General features: G+C 41.2%; 2 protein-coding genes across 2 annotated transcripts in view; both read left to right on the forward strand.

The window, feature by feature from the left end:
* The first annotated feature begins 1,787 nt into the window (after nucleotides 1-1,787).
* Boh2 (Buddy of Hmr 2) lies at nucleotides 1,788-5,277 on the forward strand. Its single transcript, XM_017612004.1, has 3 exons — nucleotides 1,788-2,348; nucleotides 2,403-3,428; nucleotides 3,500-5,277. Exons 2-3 carry the CDS (start codon nucleotides 2,497-2,499, stop codon nucleotides 3,663-3,665), a joined length of 1,098 nt encoding a protein of 365 aa, XP_017467493.1. The 5' UTR covers nucleotides 1,788-2,348; nucleotides 2,403-2,496; the 3' UTR covers nucleotides 3,666-5,277.
* Nucleotides 5,278-11,897: 6,620 nt separating this feature from the next.
* Nucleotides 11,898-18,330, forward strand: part of Smr (nuclear receptor corepressor smrter) — a 54,146-nt gene continuing 47,713 nt past the window's right edge. Inside the window, exons 1-3 of the mRNA XM_017612001.1 lie at nucleotides 11,898-13,609; nucleotides 13,736-15,615; nucleotides 17,677-18,086. Of these exons, the coding sequence (XP_017467490.1) occupies nucleotides 12,167-13,609; nucleotides 13,736-15,615; nucleotides 17,677-18,086 (3,733 nt within the window). The 5' untranslated portion in view covers nucleotides 11,898-12,166. The remainder of the gene's footprint in view (nucleotides 13,610-13,735; nucleotides 15,616-17,676; nucleotides 18,087-18,330) is intronic.

Here is an 18,330-nt window from a genome sequence, read left to right on the forward strand (position 1 = left end):
GGGAGAACGAAATTGCTGAATGCACGTACTACTAATGTGCATACTACTTATGTACATATGTAAATATATATTTTAAGTACTGAATATCGTCATTTAAAGTATAAAACCGCGTATCGTCATTCTGCTAAACCGCGTAACTGACATTTGCTGCCAAAAACTGGATTTGCTCTCACACAAGCTCTTGGCCCAGTCCTTATCCATTCGTCCTGAAATATGTATACTAGCCAGAAACGCGATTGCTTTATAACAAAAGAGAACCATTTTGAAATATGAGTGTTTTTAATATGTATGTAGAAAATAATTTATGCAACCTCACATACGTAGTTTTGCATTTTGTTGATACGCGGTTTTGCATTTTGTTGATACGCGGTTTTGTACTTTAAACGACGATATGTATCTACATATGTAATGTCAATAAGGGTGCGGTATAGTTTGGAATTGCGTAGGTGGTTGGTTGGTTGGTGCAGCTGTTTTCAGTGATTTTTTTTCTATATATGTACATATGTATGTATTTGATTTTGTCATTCGTTACTTTATTTACTGAAATTGTTTCCTAACGTTAATGAGTTTTCTACCCCATGAGCTTTCCTAAACAAACTCGTGCATAATTTATATTTAATGTGACCTTTGCGTTGTTGGTAGGCTGTTGGCGACATGGAAACTAACAAGTGCAAGTTCTTATATTCAATGGCGCAAATTTTTATTCTTATACATACATACGTACGAATCGAATATTGAAAAATAGTCTATTGACAAATAACAGGAAAATCTCGATAACCTTAAAACCTGTAAAACTCTCGACTCGGAGAATTAAGTATGCTAATGTGTAACTGTTGCTAGTTTCTTGAAGATTTCACGGGAAAGCCGGAGACACGAAAAACTTAAAATTTTTAGTAAACGGTCAATATTTTTAATAATACATAATAATAAAGGTTGACAATTTCATTTCATTTATTAATCAATTCATTAGCAAAAGATCAAAAGATAGCTCTTTTATAGCGCAAGAAAATATTCCTAACAGTAAATACATACTTACATATAACTAAAACGACAAAAATTGCTGAAAACTAAATAAAAGTAACATCAGATAAATAAGTAAGCGAAGTCAGGCTAACGGAAATAGGTACGCATATAAAAAATTTTTTATTTTTGCTTTTATTTAAACTACTGCGAATATGAGATGGAATAGAGTTCCAGATGCGGATAGCATTGACTATTGACTATGAGAAAACACTACAATTAATAAATTATTGAACTTTTTAAGTTGGAGTTTACCGCCACCACGGTTAAAAGTTATTTTGATAAAAAAGTCTGACAGACGATTTTCGTTCTTAAACGTAATTCTCAAAATAGGTATAAATGCATAAAAATTGGCTTAATTAATTTATGTATTTTCTGAATTTTGTAATATTCCACCAATATCTCCAGAGAAGCCAAAGTCAGTTTTCTGCAAAATTTTAATTGTTTGAAGTTCTCTGCAGCTTGTTGCAAGTTTTCTCGAACTTCGAGCAGCAACTGCAACTTGTCGCTTTCAAACAGCCTCAATTAATGCAACCTCAACTTGTTTGTCATACAAACGTCAACCGTTTCGTTGCTATGGCGCTTGTGGCAGCCATCATGGATTTACCTACACGTTTACAAAAATTGCACGAAATTGAGCAGTGCAAGTAGTTCACTCGCGGCTTGCGCTCTCGCTCTAACGCACTCACGTTAAATGTGTGCACATGCATTGGCGGCCATCATGGATTTTTATGAAACGGTTCATATATCAGCGAGTAGCAAAATTGTTAGTTTACTCACTCACTCTCGTGTAATCGATGGGAAAAAGACAAATTCACCACGAATAGGAAGATGAAATAACGAGTTAATTTTTGAACGAGCAATTCGTTGTTTGTCGGCGTTAGCAGTTTTAATGAATTTGGCGTGCGGTTCGGTTGTGAAATATTTATGTTAATAAAAAAAGGCATTTTGTGCATAAAATAAATATGAAAAAACATTTGTGAAGCTTGAATTAACACTAACTGCTATCTAGGAGTTTTTGATGATATAAAATTATCGGCTTGTACTGAGTTTTTGAGAGATTTCATGTCACTATACCACTCGACTGATTTCATAAATAGTGCAGAATTTCGTTTTTTTTAATCAAGTACGTAAATAAAACAAGGATTCATCGAAAATATCGTCAAAACGATTTAGAAGTCTACAAGACCAGGATTTTGCATTGGCCGATTTTTCTCGTTTTGGATTTTCTCCTACAGTGGCCTCAAAACTATTGGGGCTGGCAGCAATTCAGCGCTTCTAAAAGTTTTGTTTATAGAGCAAACGCCGTGCTGCGGATAGTGTAAAATGTAAGCAAAATAAAACATGAATTATAAATCCTGTTCTAACCAACATTTTTACAGCTTTTACGTGTGCTATAAGATTTTACAAGCGCCAGATTTCTTTAGACTTCGCTATTCAGCTAAGGAGAATACAGAGTCATAATTAGTATTTGCAATGTCTGCTTTAGCAACTCTATCTAACCCATCGGCCAATGACTCCGCAAACGCTGGTGGTGGCTCTTCAAACACAGGTGGTGGTGGCGGAGGTGGCAACAATGTTGAGCGTCGTTGTGAAAATACCGATTGCAATGTCATCAAACTAGTTTCTATGGTGCCTAAGCGCAAGATTACACAATTTGTCACAGAACCCACGGTTATGGAGAAGCCAATGCTCATAAATGGTTTCACAACAGTGTTCCAAGTTGAGGGTAATTCGGCAAAGTTGAGTGATTTGAAAAATCCCAATCCGAACACAACTGTGCAAGCCAAAACAATTTTCCGCATTGTACCAAACACTCATGCACACATTGTAAACTATGTTGTCGTTGATGCGGATGGTGATTCGTTGCGCAAAATTAACGAAGGTGATCCGGCAACAATGCGTAAACTACTTGAATCGCAAAAAGTGAGTGCTGATCAAATGTTGAAGAAATTAATGGCAGGACATGGCCCCAGTATACCTATAAATTGCGGTAATGCACCGACTCCAATAGGTGTGAACACCATAAACCCAGCGTCAACCGTAAATTCACGGCCGGCGGTGGTTACTACAAACGCAGTAGCCGCATCTGGTACAATAACGCCAACTATTAACACAGCTAGCGTAAATGCACGCGTCAATGCCACGCAAGCATCTGCATCCAGTGGCACAAGTGCTGGTGCAATAAAGTCATCAGCTATACAATTACCTATGCGTATGCATCCGAACTTGAAGATAACAGCTGTGGCAAGCAGGGAGACATGTGGCCAAATGGTGGATGCAAATGTGCCGCCAGTGCAGGTGCAACCGCCGCCAGCTCCTGCAGCGCCCACGGTGCCCTTAATCACACCTGTACCCTTGGCGAATTTACAGAATTCGCCTGTTACTGGTGCACCTACGGGGGACAAGTGAGTGTATTTTGTAGGGCAGCTCTTGTTTATTGAAGAATTACTAATTTCTTTGCTTTACTTTCATATAGGCCGAATATTGATAAAATGCAAGCCGAACTGGCGGAATTGCGACGCACTGTTGCTATGCTTGCCGAGGCAATGCCTATGAATGCGCAAGCACAGAAGGCGCTTCAACAAACAACGTCTCAACAACAAAATCGCACGGTTACCGTTAAGAGACAGCGTTTAAATTAGAACTAAAATGTAGATTCTTAAGACTTATAATGGATGTACAATGTGTACATATTTAGTAATATTGCTTGTTAATGACGAGATGATAACCTAGAAAAAAGGTTACGCTTAAGGCAGATGGAAGGCATGACACAAGCTTGTGTATGAACTGCATTAGGGACAAGGGGTTATATATCGTCTCTATCAATGGAAATGGTCCTATTTGACAAATATGGATTCAATTAAAAACAAAGAAAAAAACATTTAAATTGATAGCACATCTGTTCTAAATATGCCAATAATTGAGGTTTTTGTTTGTTTAAAGGCAGAGTCACACGATTGGTGCAAGTCCATATCCCAATCGTGTGAATGCACTATTTTCTCAATAAATTTTTCCCAATCACCGAAAACAAATGGTTCAAAATTTTTCATAAAGAAGTTCGCTGTATTGTACCAAAAAAATAAAACGTCCAATTTTTATATTTTTAACTAATGCCCCAATATAAAATGTACAAATCTGTTTTGTACAATCTTGTGACTGCCTTAAGATATTAAGATATGGACTTGAACTTTGGTTTCGAGCTGTATCTGAGAGTCAGCTAACGGAATATTAAAAAAAAAATGAACTTCTGAAAATATGTTAGGGCCGTTTTCTGAAGCAACCTTGTAAATTTAAACCTCGCTTTATATTTAAAGGTTGGATTGAGTGATCTTTAAAGTTACAGGTTAAGAAAACGGCCATAAATAGGTTATTTTACTCTGATAGTGACAATATGTATGTGAAATATGCAAAATAAGGTCGAGTGCATCCGGCAGAGGATTTATTATTATTAAAGACTTTTATTAAGACCGAATACTTATAATAATTTTATTTGATTTATACTGCTCACTTTGAGACATTTGAATTATATAACAAGTACTATGATTTTAGTTCCCAGATCAATTCTATACCCTTTCGAGTAAGTGCCGCTTTCATAGTGGGGAGTTTATTCGTATTCGGCAGTTAACAAAAAATGTGACTTAACTTCCGAAGGTAAGTTAACTTTCCACGATGAAAATGGCCCTTATAGGTCTATTCTGCGCTGGTGATAAAAAGTTTGTAATCAGTAAATAAAGTACCTGTCAATTTTTAAACCCTTTTCGCATTCTGTGTACTCTTGTAACTGATAAATTTTGTTACCAGCTCATAAACTGGTAACAAATTATGGCCCCGTGAAATATGCAATGCAGGATTTGCACAATTCTTCATAGCTGGATTGCTGAATATTTTAACTGCATTACCAACGTACCTAGAATCGCGGTGACAAGAACTGGTAAATTTTTTTGGTAATACAATTTTCCGGTTACAAAATCTTCGGTAACATGCAGAATAGACCTGTTAGTGGGCAAAAAAATCTGTAATTTATTAGTAACAGTTTATTGGAAAATATATACGATTGTTAAAATTTTCTGATTCACCTGTCTTTGAAATTAACTCGATATGCTTGCATTAGATTACAGTAAATGGGTCTAATAACTAAACGACATAATTAGTGGTGAATGTTCTCATTTAACGCCTAAGGAATTATTTTAAGTTGTTAAATGTACTTTCGAAGTAAAGAAATGTATATTAAATGATCATCATATCAAACAATAATTGCTAAGAGTGTCTTTATTGGCATTTATACGCGAGAAAATGGTTTGTATGGAAAAAGTGAGGTTATGCTGATGGTATTGGAAACTATTATATCTCGACGATGCTAAATGCTGTAAACTCGAAACCCGCAAAATATTTAATATAAATTTCAGTTAGCTATTTATCGAACTATTTAAGACTTCTACATAATTTAAGAGAAACTTAGTTCTATTATCTTTCTGAATAATTTCAAACCTACTGAATCAGATTTACTCCAACACCCTGTAAAAGTTTCCACACTAATAAGAAAGTGCAGACAAATGGGTATGAAATGGCTCAATATATTATTTTATGTAAAATAGATATAAATAGAATAGTGGGGCCATAAGCTAAATAAGTAAATATGTACGTACTACGAATTATTAAAACTAAAATCAACTAATTAAACATATTGATGCCATTCGGTATTTGTTCCCATGTCAGCCTGGTCTAAGGTTACTGTGACAACCCGCATTCTTTTCTGGCCAACGACTGTCACTCCAGCATCATTTCCCTAAGCTTTTTGGGGTATGGGCGAGTTCCAAGTTGAATGTTGCTTTGTATTGATGCAAAATATGTATATACAAAATAGGGGTATTCTCCAAATCTTGCAAAGCCGTAGCACGTAGCACGGATTGCATAGCTTGCAAACACACAGCAACAAAATGCATAGGAAACAACATATCCTACCGCTGCAAAATATGCAACGTCGGAACCCATGTACATATATATTTTGCATAATAGCACAGCAAGATAAATGCGACCCTGTGCTAGTTATTTTGTCAACAACGGCCAACAACGTATTTCTATGTTCAACATAAATGCTGCCCCTCTCAAAAGTATTTCTGAGTTCAATGAGGAAGTTGGTGCGCAGAGATACTTCATTGCCAGTGTAAACAAAATTTGAAATTCTTTGCGACTATGCTTCCACCAATAACGGATCTTTTGTCTGGGTATAAGAGGTAGCTGTAAATATATCTCTATTTCTAAATCGCTGCCTTCTTTCTTGTACGGTCGCTGCCTTGTCTACCCATCGTTTGACTATCGACATCACTACAAAAACTGTAAACAGTATCAGAGCCGTTGACGTTTTCCTCAAAGCATTGCCAAATATCCATATGATTCAACTGGTTTCTCTATGCTAACTGATTTATATTTTCGAGTTCGTTCATCAACCCAGTTTTCGGCTTATATGATGTCAGAAAATAAACAAGTATGGAAAAGTGGGTCACAAAATATTGCAACTAGGGAATCCATTCTCGCAAATGCGGGATCCCGCGCCATTTTTTGGGATCAGAAATGAGGGATTACACTTGCGGGATAAGCGGGATTGGGGGACTACAGGAACAAATTAAATATGTAGACGAATGCCAGTTGTGAACGTGCTCGCCAAAATGTTCGTCGTGCATGGTTGCAATAAATACCCATAATTTTATAACCCAGTAGATGATTTCAGGAGTTAAAAGTCCTCCCGAAAAGCCTTCCTGAGAGTTAAGAGGCCTTCCACTCTACATTCCTTTCATTTTTGTAAGGGTTGTTATCAATTGAAGGGCTTTTTATTTCGCTACCCATAGAAGGCCTTCCAGAAGGGCTTTTATAGGACGTACTTCAGAAGGCCTCTTGGAGGAGTTCATTAAGTTTCGCAATGTGTTTTGTGGTTGGAATCAAATCCTGACGTGATGGAGCAAAGCGGACTTCAGATTCGTGTTCAGCGACACCTAAGAACATATAGGACACCTGGTCTGGTTTTATTAACCTTTCATCGATTTTTTTTTATGCGCTTAGCAATTTATGAACACATCATACAACTGTAGAACAGTCCGTTTCTATCGATAAATAAGTGTGAAAGCGGAAAAATTGTTTTTTTCTTAAGCTTCCTTTCAGATGCTAAATTTCGAATACTCAAAACTCTGGTTCTATTAGAGGCACACATTCAGCTCTGGTGTAAGAGTATGTTACATATAATATATTACTTTAACGTCATTTTCAAATATCAAACGGTAAAAAAGTTACGCGGAAAAACAACAAAACTTCGTTAAATTTGTATAATCCAGAATCACTGATGTTTCAGCTAGTTTTGGGAATACAGCGAGTGGGTATTATTTCAGATCGGATAAAACACTACAGTAACTCTTATTATGATATATGTATTTCTTCTGAAAAATACCCTACAGATATGGCGATTTTGACTATATACCTACGAAACTATGCATACTTAATCACCAAAATCAAAAGTTCCTGATTGTGCAATAAAATAAGGTCGAACTTAAAAGATGAAACTTTAAAGACTCATTCCTTCGGATATATTATCAAAAAATTCAACCCAATTAAAAGTAAATACGTCGATTTTCTAAATAAAATCGTCTTTTTAATTTTGAATTAATTTTGAACATAACTATTTAGAGGAAATAATATGATTTTTTTCAGTCCCGCAAATGGCGCGGATCCGCGGGATTGATGTCCTCGATCACGCAAGATTGCGGGATTGGATTCCCTATTTGCAACAATGAAGCATTACGGGGTGATGCGGGAAGCGGGACGATATGTTAGCTTTCATTGTTGTTTATCTTTTGTTTTTAATTCCTTCTCTATTTACCAAAAATAATCGATAAATAAAGTTGGTGGACGTAAAAGTTATTTTTTTAATAAATGATTATTTTATTACTTGGATATTAGGGAAGATATTTAGTATTTTTAATTACGCATTGGATAGTTCAGCTCGATAAAATAGATAATCTGGTCATAAGCATGTCACTAAACATTTTGAAACAACATTTGAAAATTATAAATTTTGAAATTTATAAAGCGCAGTAGTCTACCGGATATCCAAATCCGGCTCTTATTTTTTTACATGATATCCGGAATCCGGTTATTCGGCAAAAACTCTATTCAGCACATCCCTACTTATTTATATTAGTCCATGTCGCCTTTAAAATCACATCGAGTTTCGAATCGCAATGCAGAGTAGACCCCCTGATTGACATACTTCAGCTCAGGGCTTGCATTGAGTCAAATCCTGGGCTAGAAACCTACACCTCCTACGCGTGCCAGAGACGACTACACCCTAAACTCCACATAATAATAATAATTCCTGTAACGGGGGGAGTCAACTCCGAGCTTGCGCGCCTTATGTTATACGTGCTTAAATCGAGTTTCCTCCACGGTACACCAGAGTCCGCCTGAGCAACTCAATACAAACACGACCGCACCGCAACACAACACAATAGACCACACCACATACACAATAGACCACACCGCAGACAGACAATTTCACCACCACCAACACGCCGCCGCCAACAAGTCCTGGTTCCTCCAACAATCTGCTCGGTACGTCAGACCAGGATATTACTTAACGTGACATTAGTCAAGTGCAATGCCTGCCTTGGTTGGTGTCACTTTAGGGCAAGTTCAGGATTGCGCACCACGCGTGATTGGACGAGGGAATATGAGGGGCGGTGTTGTGCTGCTCGGTCGCCAGTCCCTACTGCGACGGCGCCCACTCAGCAGCAACCTCCACAGCAGCACACACATTAAATGGCGGGCAGCCAACACACAACACTTTCTAGGACACACGAAGGTTTTACAATTTAACTGTAACGTACTACAGAGTAAGATCGAAGAGATTTTCGTCTTTATGACTCGGCAAGGAATATTAATAGCTGCTGTCCCAGATATGAAATTGAACAGCGGCTCACCACTGTTGAATTGCGGCGAATACAATGTGCACCGTCGAGATCGCAGCGAAATAATGGTGTTGGCCTAGCGTTCATCGTGCATCATACCATGCAGTATGGCTCCATCGAATCAGACATCGACTGCAAGGATACACTCCACGTAGGTCAGGTGACGTTGAGCTCTAAATATTTGATGTATATATAAACCCTGTGAAGTTTCCCGGAAGGATATCACCCTGAAATAGGTGCGCTCCTGAGGTGAAAACCGTATGGTAGTCGGTGACTTTAACGCCGCACCACGATCATTGGCACTCAAGCCTGCGCAGATAGACGATTCGGCATTAGGGATCTCAACATGGAGATTCCGCAACTTGTGAACGTACATAAGCGGAAGAAGTGGGAAGAGTGCCTGTAGATTTGTAACTTCACCTCTTGTGTGAACAAGCTTTGGTCAACCGTGAGGTTCCTGTCCAACCCGACTCAAACGGTGGTCAGTGAATTGTGTCCTCTCACCGCTGCTGTTTAACTACTATATCTCAAAGCTTCCTCAACCACCAGAGGGTGTCTCCATTGTCTCTTATGCTGATGATTGCTCGATAATGGCGTTTGGGAATGGAATTGTTGAATTTTACTCGAAAGTAAACGGTTACCTCTCCTAACTTTCTCGCTTTTTCACTGCAAGATGCCTAACCCTCCGAATAATTTGGAAATTCTCGGAGTTACCTTCGATAGTCTGCTCTTCTTCTCGGTGCATACAACCGCAATTGTCAATAAAGTACAGAGCCGCAACAAGTTCCTCAAATCTCTAGCCGCTAGCACCTGGTGCAAAGACAAAGAAGCGTTTCTGGCAACATAGAAGGTGATTGGCTGGCTGGTTCTAAACTGTGCAGCTCCTGTGTGGTCGCCGGGGACTAGTAGGACGCAGTGGACGAAGCTAAAGACCTGCCAAAACGTGGCACTCCGGACAGCGACCTGATGTCGCCACAACACAGCAAGCAATTCCTATGCGATGTGACGGACGAGGTTCAGAGGTTTATAAAGCAACCTGTGGACCCAACAGGCCATAAACGGCATTCACAGGGAGTCAGTATTGACTTAAACAGACTCGACCTGTGAATGCTTTTTTTGGGAACACAACAAAATAAAGTGGACCAGACAAAGCTTCGTCTGCATGGATACTACAGCAGGCTAAACTCATACTTGAGAAGATCACATGCATATGTGCCCAACGAGTGCCCGGCATGCGGAGGACGACACGACTCGAGATTTCTCTTTGCATGCCCCCACTCATCCAATACCTTTGTCCGTATGGAAGCTGCACGCTTCCTGGGTCTCACGTTAGTTGAGCTTGACGACAACGATTGAGCGACAAACCGATCTAGGGAGAGTTGAGTAGCCGCTTTACCAAAAATCAGTGCAACCGTGAATGCAAGACATTTATGAAAAGGAAGTATTGGAGAGAACCAACATGAGTCTTATCCGATTCTTACTACCAATTTCTTTTGAATAAAAAAGTTTTAAAGGAAGTTCAGTAGTGAGCCAATGCTACCAAATTTGCCAAGAATATTCAATTCTACTTTATTGAAGGCGTTTGAAAAGTCGTTGTATATGATATCAAATTGACCATTTTGTTCCATTGCTAAAATGATGCTTTTGGGTATAATCGCTAAATTAGAAACTATTGATTTTCCTTGGAGGAACCGTAGACTTTCCGAAAAAAGAAACGAGACGAATGGGTCGTACGTTTTATGTGTTGAGTGGGTTATGTCATCGCACTCCCTTTTAGTCGGGAAACCGGTTCTATTTATTTTTGAGTTTATGAAACGCCAAAAGGAGATGAAGTGGATTTTAACGGACTACATCATGTGTATATACATTACAGATTGGTTAGAAGATGTGCACTGTGCGCTGCGACCTTGGGTCTGTTGTACTCTCAGAGCTCATCAGAGCATCTCGCCTAGCCCTAGTGCTCTGATGATGTTCTTACACGATATGCATTTGCAACTGTAAATATGACTTTCAATACATATGTAATTGCGTATGTCTGTCAAATTCACGGTGTTTATTTAACTATTTAGAAATACGTTCTTTAATAACGAAATAAACTACTCAGATGATTCTATCTGTGTGTCAGATGAAAATAGAAACATTTCTATTTCGTATGTACGTGCATCTGCTGCAACAAATCTAATTTGCCTTTACACATTGCCATATGTAAAAAGTGGCATGTACACATGCAAATACATATCGTGTAAGAATACCTTAAACTGAGATACCTTAAGATTTATTAGAATATTTTTTTCTCAGTATGGCTTGACACCGGATACATTTGTCCGTCGCTATCAAAATGTATTCGGTATGTATTATGTTTAATACACCTTGGTCGCTATATTTATATTTAATTTTTCTTTTAGTGTTTTTATGTATATTTTTGGGTTTTTATATATATTTTGGTATTTTTTATATATATTTTGTGTTTAAACAAATCGCTTTCAATCCATTTTATTCTCTCTTTAAAATCATTTTCCTTACAAACAAATCTAATAATCGGTTGGTTTTCGTCCCAATTCTGATTTTACAGGCCGATCGACGGGACGCAGTCTTACACGAAGGGCGGCGGCGGCGCTCTCGGCCCACCATCTTCACACTCGGCCGCAGCAGCAGCAGCCGCCGCTGCCGCCGCCCAGCAACAGCTGCACCAGCAAATGCATCAAATGCATCAGCAGCACCAACAGCAGCAGCACCAACAGCAGCAGCACCAACAACAGCAGCACCAACAACAGCAGCAGCAGCACCAACAACAACAGCAGCATCAACAGCAACAGCAGCACCAACAACAGCAGCAGCACCAACAACAACAGCAGCAGCACCAGCAACAAGCTGCACAACAACAGCAGCAGCAACAACAGGCGGCACAACAACAGCATCAGCAGCAGCAGCAACATCATCTCCACCATCACCAACAGCAGCAGCAACAACAGCAGCAGCAGCAGCAACAACAAAATGCCCGTTCGGCAGCTAGTCCCCTATCCCCACCACGACCCGGTCCCGGCTCAGCGGCCGCCGCCAACACGTACGCCAAGTACGCGGAGCTTAATGCGGTGCGGGAAGCGCCACATCCTTATATCCAGCAAAGTACGTATGGCATCGGTCCGGGCGCGCAGTACCGCGACAACCCCTACACGCGAATACCTCAAATGGCGCCAGACTTCCAACGCGCCGCGGCAGCTGCTGCAGCAGCAGCGGCTGCTGGCGGTGGCACCGGTAGCGCACAGGTACCGACCGGTGTTGTGCAAGTACCGGGCGGCGGTTTACAGCCGCCACCACCCAGTGTCGGTAGCGCAGCCCACATTGAAGCTTTGCATTTCGCGCACCAACAGCAGCCGCCATCAGGACAACCAACGGCCAACGCAACACATGTGCTCAGCGGTGGTGCTGGCGCTGGAGGTGGCGCAGGCAGTGGCGGTGCACCCTCACCCCTTAATGCCAATACTGCAGCTGGCAATGCCAGCCTAATACGTCAGCGCATTATACTGCCAGCGCATGCGCACTATTCCAGCGAGTATCTGGCGAACGCTAACGCCGTTGCAGTGGCGAACGCGCGAAACCAGCAACATCAACAGCAGCAGCAGCAGCAACAACAACAGCATCAGCATCAGCAGCAGTTGCATCAGCAGCAGCAGCAACAACAACAACAGCAGCATACGCATACGCAGCTGCCACAGGCGCCACCCGATCCAGGAGGACAACCGTACAAGAAAATGCGGATGGGCGATGTGACGGCGAATTCAGTCAGCAACACGAATCACCTGCCACCTAAAGTAGCGAACGCCGCCGCGCAGCAGCAGCCGCGTCAGCCATCACCAGCAGCTGCCTCGCTAGCTGCCGCACAACAGCAGCAACAGCAACTAATAGCTGGCGGAAGCCTACGCAACAGCGCAGCACAAATGATGCAGCAACCCGTTCCACACTCGCATTTGACCGTGGTGTCCAGTAGCCACGTGGCGCACTCCCAGCCACCGCCCGCCGCGATGCAGCAGCTGAAGGTGGAAACACAGCCGCCGTTGTTGCAGTCAGCGGCCGCGCCGCCTACAAATCGCAGCATGTCGGGAACCGTGATGGGAAGCAGCAGTAATATTGGTAATGTGGGCGTTGGCGTCGGCGTAGGCGTGGGCGCGGGCATGGGCGTCATCAATGCGACACCAAATGCGTCCGCAATGATCGCAAGCGCTGGGGCAGCACCACCACCACCACCACCGACGAAAAGCTCTTCATCCTCATCAGAAGGCTACCATCCGCAAGTAGAAGCCATCTCACCTACACTGCCAAGCGACAATGTCGAGGAGCGCGGTAGCGCTGTAACCGAAGATCTGCTGACGCAAATACAGAAAGTAGATGCGGAGATACAGAGCGCCGAAAATACGATGGACACACTACGCAAGCAGGAGAAAGGCCTCAAGGACAAGGTCGCACTGAGCAAGCAACAGCGTGAGCAAGATCTGCTTGCCAACGAGAACGACGATGCGGTGAAGATGGAGCATACATGGCGTTTGCAGACGCTGGCACAGAAAATTTACGAGGCGAACCGTAAGACGGCCGCCGCGCGACATTCCATACTCAGCCATTGCGGTGATCGCAACATTTTACCGTTGTATAATCAGCCGTTGGACGTTGAGATGCTGACGACGCTGATTAAGCGACATCACACGACGATACGCACACCGCTGATGGAGCACATCTGCAAGCTGAAGCACGAGCGGNGCAACATTTTACCGTTGTATAATCAGCCGTTGGACGTTGAGATGCTGACGACGCTGATCAAGCGACATCACACGACGATACGCACACCGCTGATGGAGCACATCTGCAAGCTGAAGCACGAGCGATGGACCCACAATACGGGGCTGGTGGAGACATACGCGCAGATGTCGAGTGAGTGGCAGAAGCGCGTGGAGAAGTCGGAGGGTAGCGCGAAACGAAAGGCGCGGGAGGCTAAGAATCGAGAGTTTTTCGAGAAGGTCTTCACGGAGCTGCGAAAACAACGCGAGGATAAGGAGCGCTTCAATCGCGTCGGCTCGCGCATCAAGTCGGAGGCTGACTTAGAAGAAATCATGGATGGTCTTCAAGAACAGGCAATGGAGGATAAGAAGATGCGCTCCTACGCTGTTATACCGCCGTTAATGTTTGACGCGCGTCAGCGTCGCTGCGTCTATTACAACGAGAACGGCTTCATTGAGGACATGGTGGCGGTGCATAAGGAGCGGCAGACGTTGAACGTGTGGACCGCGGGCGAAAAGGAGATTTTCAAGGAGAAATTCCTACAGCATCCGAAAAATTTCGGCGCCATTGCCGCCAGCTTGGACCGCAAGTCGGCACAGGACTGCGTACGCTACTACTACCTCAGCAAGAAGACGGAAAACTACAAGCAGTTGCTGCGCAAGTCGCGCCAACGCACTCGCTCATCACGCAACCCGCAAAAGTTGCAACAGCAACAGACACAGTGCATTATCGACTCGTTGACAACGGGTGTGACAACGCGTTTGCAGCGTGAACAACAGCAGAAGACTGGTGGGCGCTCGGCGGCGGCGGAACGAGAACGTGCCGAACGGGCTGAGCGTGCGGCCGAGCGTGCAGCAGCGGATGCGGCGAAGGCGGCAGCGACCGCACAAGTCAAATCCACCAGCGGTAAGGGAGATGGCAGCAATGCTGCTACTGCGGCAACGGCGGAAACGACGGCCGATACGACTGAAGTAGCCAAAGGCAAAGCGACAGCTGGGCCTGAAGCCGCTACACAAAAATCCAACATCAACACGTCCAATAGCAGCAACAGCACCACCGCAACAAGTGGCACTACTACAAGCACATCAGTGCCGCCAAAAGCTGGCGAAGTTGAAAAAGCTTCGTCCGCCGAAAGCTCATCAGCAACAGCAGCTGCAGCTGGTCAGCAAACAACAGATGCACCAACCGATGCAGCGCAAAGTGGCACAGCGGCGAAAGCGAAAGCCGACGAGATATCAAATGCCAGCAAAGCGAATGCTACAAGCACAATTGCAGACGCGGCATCAACCACCAATGCGCCGACGACAACCAGCAGCAATGTTACCAGTGCAGATGAGAGTAGAAAAAAGCTCGCAACAACTTCCGGCGGCGCTGGCGCAGTCGTGGCGAATAACGAAGCGGAAGCGGATAGTAAAAAGTTGGCCGATGAAAAGCACGTCGTTAGCAGCAGCAGTAACAGCGGCGGCAACACTGCGCCAACATCGGGCGGCATCAGTAATGTCAACGCCGCCAATGCCGTGTCTGGCAGCGTGACGCAGCATCCACCCGGCACCACACCGAATGGCATTAAAACCATTTATGCCGCCTCAATGGCACAGGCGGTGGCGGCAGCAGCGGCCAATGAAGATGTAAAAATGATTGCTGTAGGCGATAAGATCGGCACAGCAGCAGCAGCAGCGGGAGCAGTAACTGCCAGCAGCTCGGGCGTAAACGCGATGGATGCTGGCGGTAACAACAAGCTGGGCAGCGGTAACAGTGTGGCCACGCCCACTACCTCAACAACCGCTGGCAATTTTCTTGGGCAGAAACTCAAGGCGGCGCAAGTGGAAGGCATTGGCGCCGGCAACGTTGGCAACTCAGATGTTAGGTGAGTAAATGAAGGGGAATGAGAGTTAGCAGAGGTAGAGGTGATGGCTAAAAGTTAGATTACGGTGTAAAAAGTTTAGGGTGAAAAAGGGTAAGGTAAAAAAAAAGAAAACAAAACATAAGGCAGGAGGCATTCGGTTTGAGGATAGGAAAAAAGTAATTAGTAGTTAGTATTGTAAATAATTATTCGTGAAACAATCTTTGCAAAAAAAATTTTTTAGTTGTATAATTTTTTATTGTTCTAATAAGTCTTATTAGTAATGAAAGTAGAAACATTTTTTTTTAATTAGCATTTTTTATTTAGTAAATTCGTTAAACTTTTTATGAACATGTAAAAATCTACTTCTACTTTGAGTTTTTTAATCAATGTTTTTTTGTAAATTCAGCGTTTATACATGTATATATTTTTTTAAATGTTAATGCCTGATTTGATGTTTTTAATTTTTTGACGAGTCTCGCATTTCAAGTAAAAGGTTGCAAATTTCAGTTAAGCTAGTAACAATTTTTTGATATTTTCAATATTGTGAAATTTTTAATTTTTTCATGACTTTATTTTTTGATGAGTTTTATTTATTATTCGTTTTTTACAAAGCGTTAAAAACTAGTTCGTTTAATTAAGCTTTTTAAATTTCTTATTTGCGCGAGTCCTTACAAATTTTAAATTACTCATGAGAAAATTTTATTTGAAAGTAACATTATTATTGTTTTTCTTAATCATTTTCTTTTGTTTTTAGTGCAACGATAAATTTCACAATTTCATAATTCCACTATTTCAGTTGACTGTTTTTCATTTATCTGTTTAAAAATATTCAAAAATAAAAGAAGCTGTTTGTCTATGCAGGACCTATATATATATATATATATACAGTGGCGGTCAAAAATGGATGAATGGTGTTTCGTTTTTAATATTTACAATGCTAAATTTTTTTGATATTTTTTTTGATAAAAATATGGTTCATGCTTTAACCAAAATTATATGAATCGCACTTTCAAACTTCATACAGAACCTATTAAAATTCCACAAATTTTTATCTAAATTTCGAGCTTTTCAACCAAAATTTTTAGACATTTTTTGGGTATGCAGTTAACAGGCTTATAAAATTCTAGTCAAATAAGTGCGAGTTTTGTTTGTTTCGGAGGTTTGCCATTGCCCGCCGAGGGGCGACCGCTGTTAAGAAAAAACCTTTTTTCAAAATTTTTTTGCGATGTTGCTTTGACCAGTCCTTGAACCCAGGCCCTGCGGAGTGGTAGCGCGCACTGCTAACCACTACACCACAGGGGCCGCCACTTGCACTTACTTTACTAAAATTTTACAAGCCTGTTAACCGCATACCCAAAAAATTTCCAAAAATTCCGATTAAAAAGCTCGAAATTTATATTAAAAAATTTGTGGAATTTTTCTAAGTTTGTTAAACCATGATCCATATTTTTATAAAAAAATATCAAAAAAATTTGAGCTTGAAAAACATTGTACATATTTAAAACGAAACACTATTCATCTATTTTTGACCGCCACTGTATGTACATATTTATGTATATCCTCTTTAGCACTGCAAGGGACTATAGTGATTTAGTTACTTTTTTTAAGTGTAGTTTTTAATAATTTTAGTTTCCCCTTTCACACTAAAATTTAAAAGCATAAGATTGTTTGGTATATTTATTTTTAGGTTTCCTGCATTCTTTCGTAAAATTTTAAATAAAGGGTTTTGAGAAGTGATGATGACAAATTAGTTTAAAAAACCTTTAAGATTACATTTTTCTTATCACATACATATGCACTTTAAGATGGTGTATTACTTCATTAAAACTTACAAAAAAATTAAAAAAATTCTTAATTATAATTTCGATGTATCTATTTTTTGCAATGTATTTTTTATGAGTTCTTGTAAATTCTATACTTTTTTTTTATTTATGATAAAAAATATTTTTAAAGACAGCATTCTTCAGAAGTATTAACTTTTTTTTACATTTTTTCTTGAAACTGTTGCTTGGTTTATTCCCAAAATTCATTAAAATAATTTTCCAACTTAATATTTTTCTTTCTTTCACCCCTATTTTGCAGTGATCCAAAACGGAAGCGTCTCGACGTTACGTCGAACGCAGATGCTTCTAACGCAAACTCCTCCTCCTCTACCAACACCACCAACACGAATAACAACAACAACTCTTCCTCCTCCATATTATCCAACTCCACTACGAATCTACACGCGCTTAGTGCTAATCCTGCCAATCGTATTAGCAACAATAGCAGCAACAACAACAACATTGCGCAAACTGGCGCTGGGTTGGCAGCGGCAGCGGCAACAGCAGGTGCAATTACAACAACACTTGTTGGTGTAACGCTTACAACAACGTTGACCACAAATAGCGCGACAGCGACGCCAGGCAGCGGTGCTGTGAGCATCAATGCCGCGCCAACATCAATAACGCTTACAACAACGACTGAAGGCAACAATGCCATCGATGGTAAAGGTAAGTGGGCGCAAGCAAAAACAAATTTGTATTTATTATCTCTGTTAAAAATGATAATTTTCTACCACGAAACATATGTATGTACAAGGCAGAAGAAGCAGAAGAAAAGTTGATGTGGTAATTTTTATTAATTAATGCAGTTAAATGAAATAATACTTAATATTCTGATGAGCGCTGCAATCGAAAATGCAGCGGTAAATACATAAAAACCTTTCGGAAAGCATTGTAAAAACCACAACTGCGC

This window comes from Rhagoletis zephyria, unplaced genomic scaffold, assembly GCF_001687245.7.
Source record: "Rhagoletis zephyria isolate East Lansing unplaced genomic scaffold, Rhagoletis_zephyria_1.1 Rzeph_scaffold_00491, whole genome shotgun sequence".
In the NCBI taxonomy this organism is placed as follows: Eukaryota; Metazoa; Arthropoda; class Insecta; order Diptera; family Tephritidae; genus Rhagoletis; species Rhagoletis zephyria.

Excerpts from the sequence above, each read along its gene's own strand:
- Boh2 (XM_017612004.1), top strand. The coding sequence starts at position 2,497 with ATGTCTGCTTTAGCAACTCTATCTAACCCATCGGCCAATGACTCCGCA. Across the intron at positions 3,429-3,499 it reads GGTGCACCTACGGGGGACAA|GCCGAATATTGATAAAATGC; the intron begins GTGAGTGTATTT and ends ACTTTCATATAG.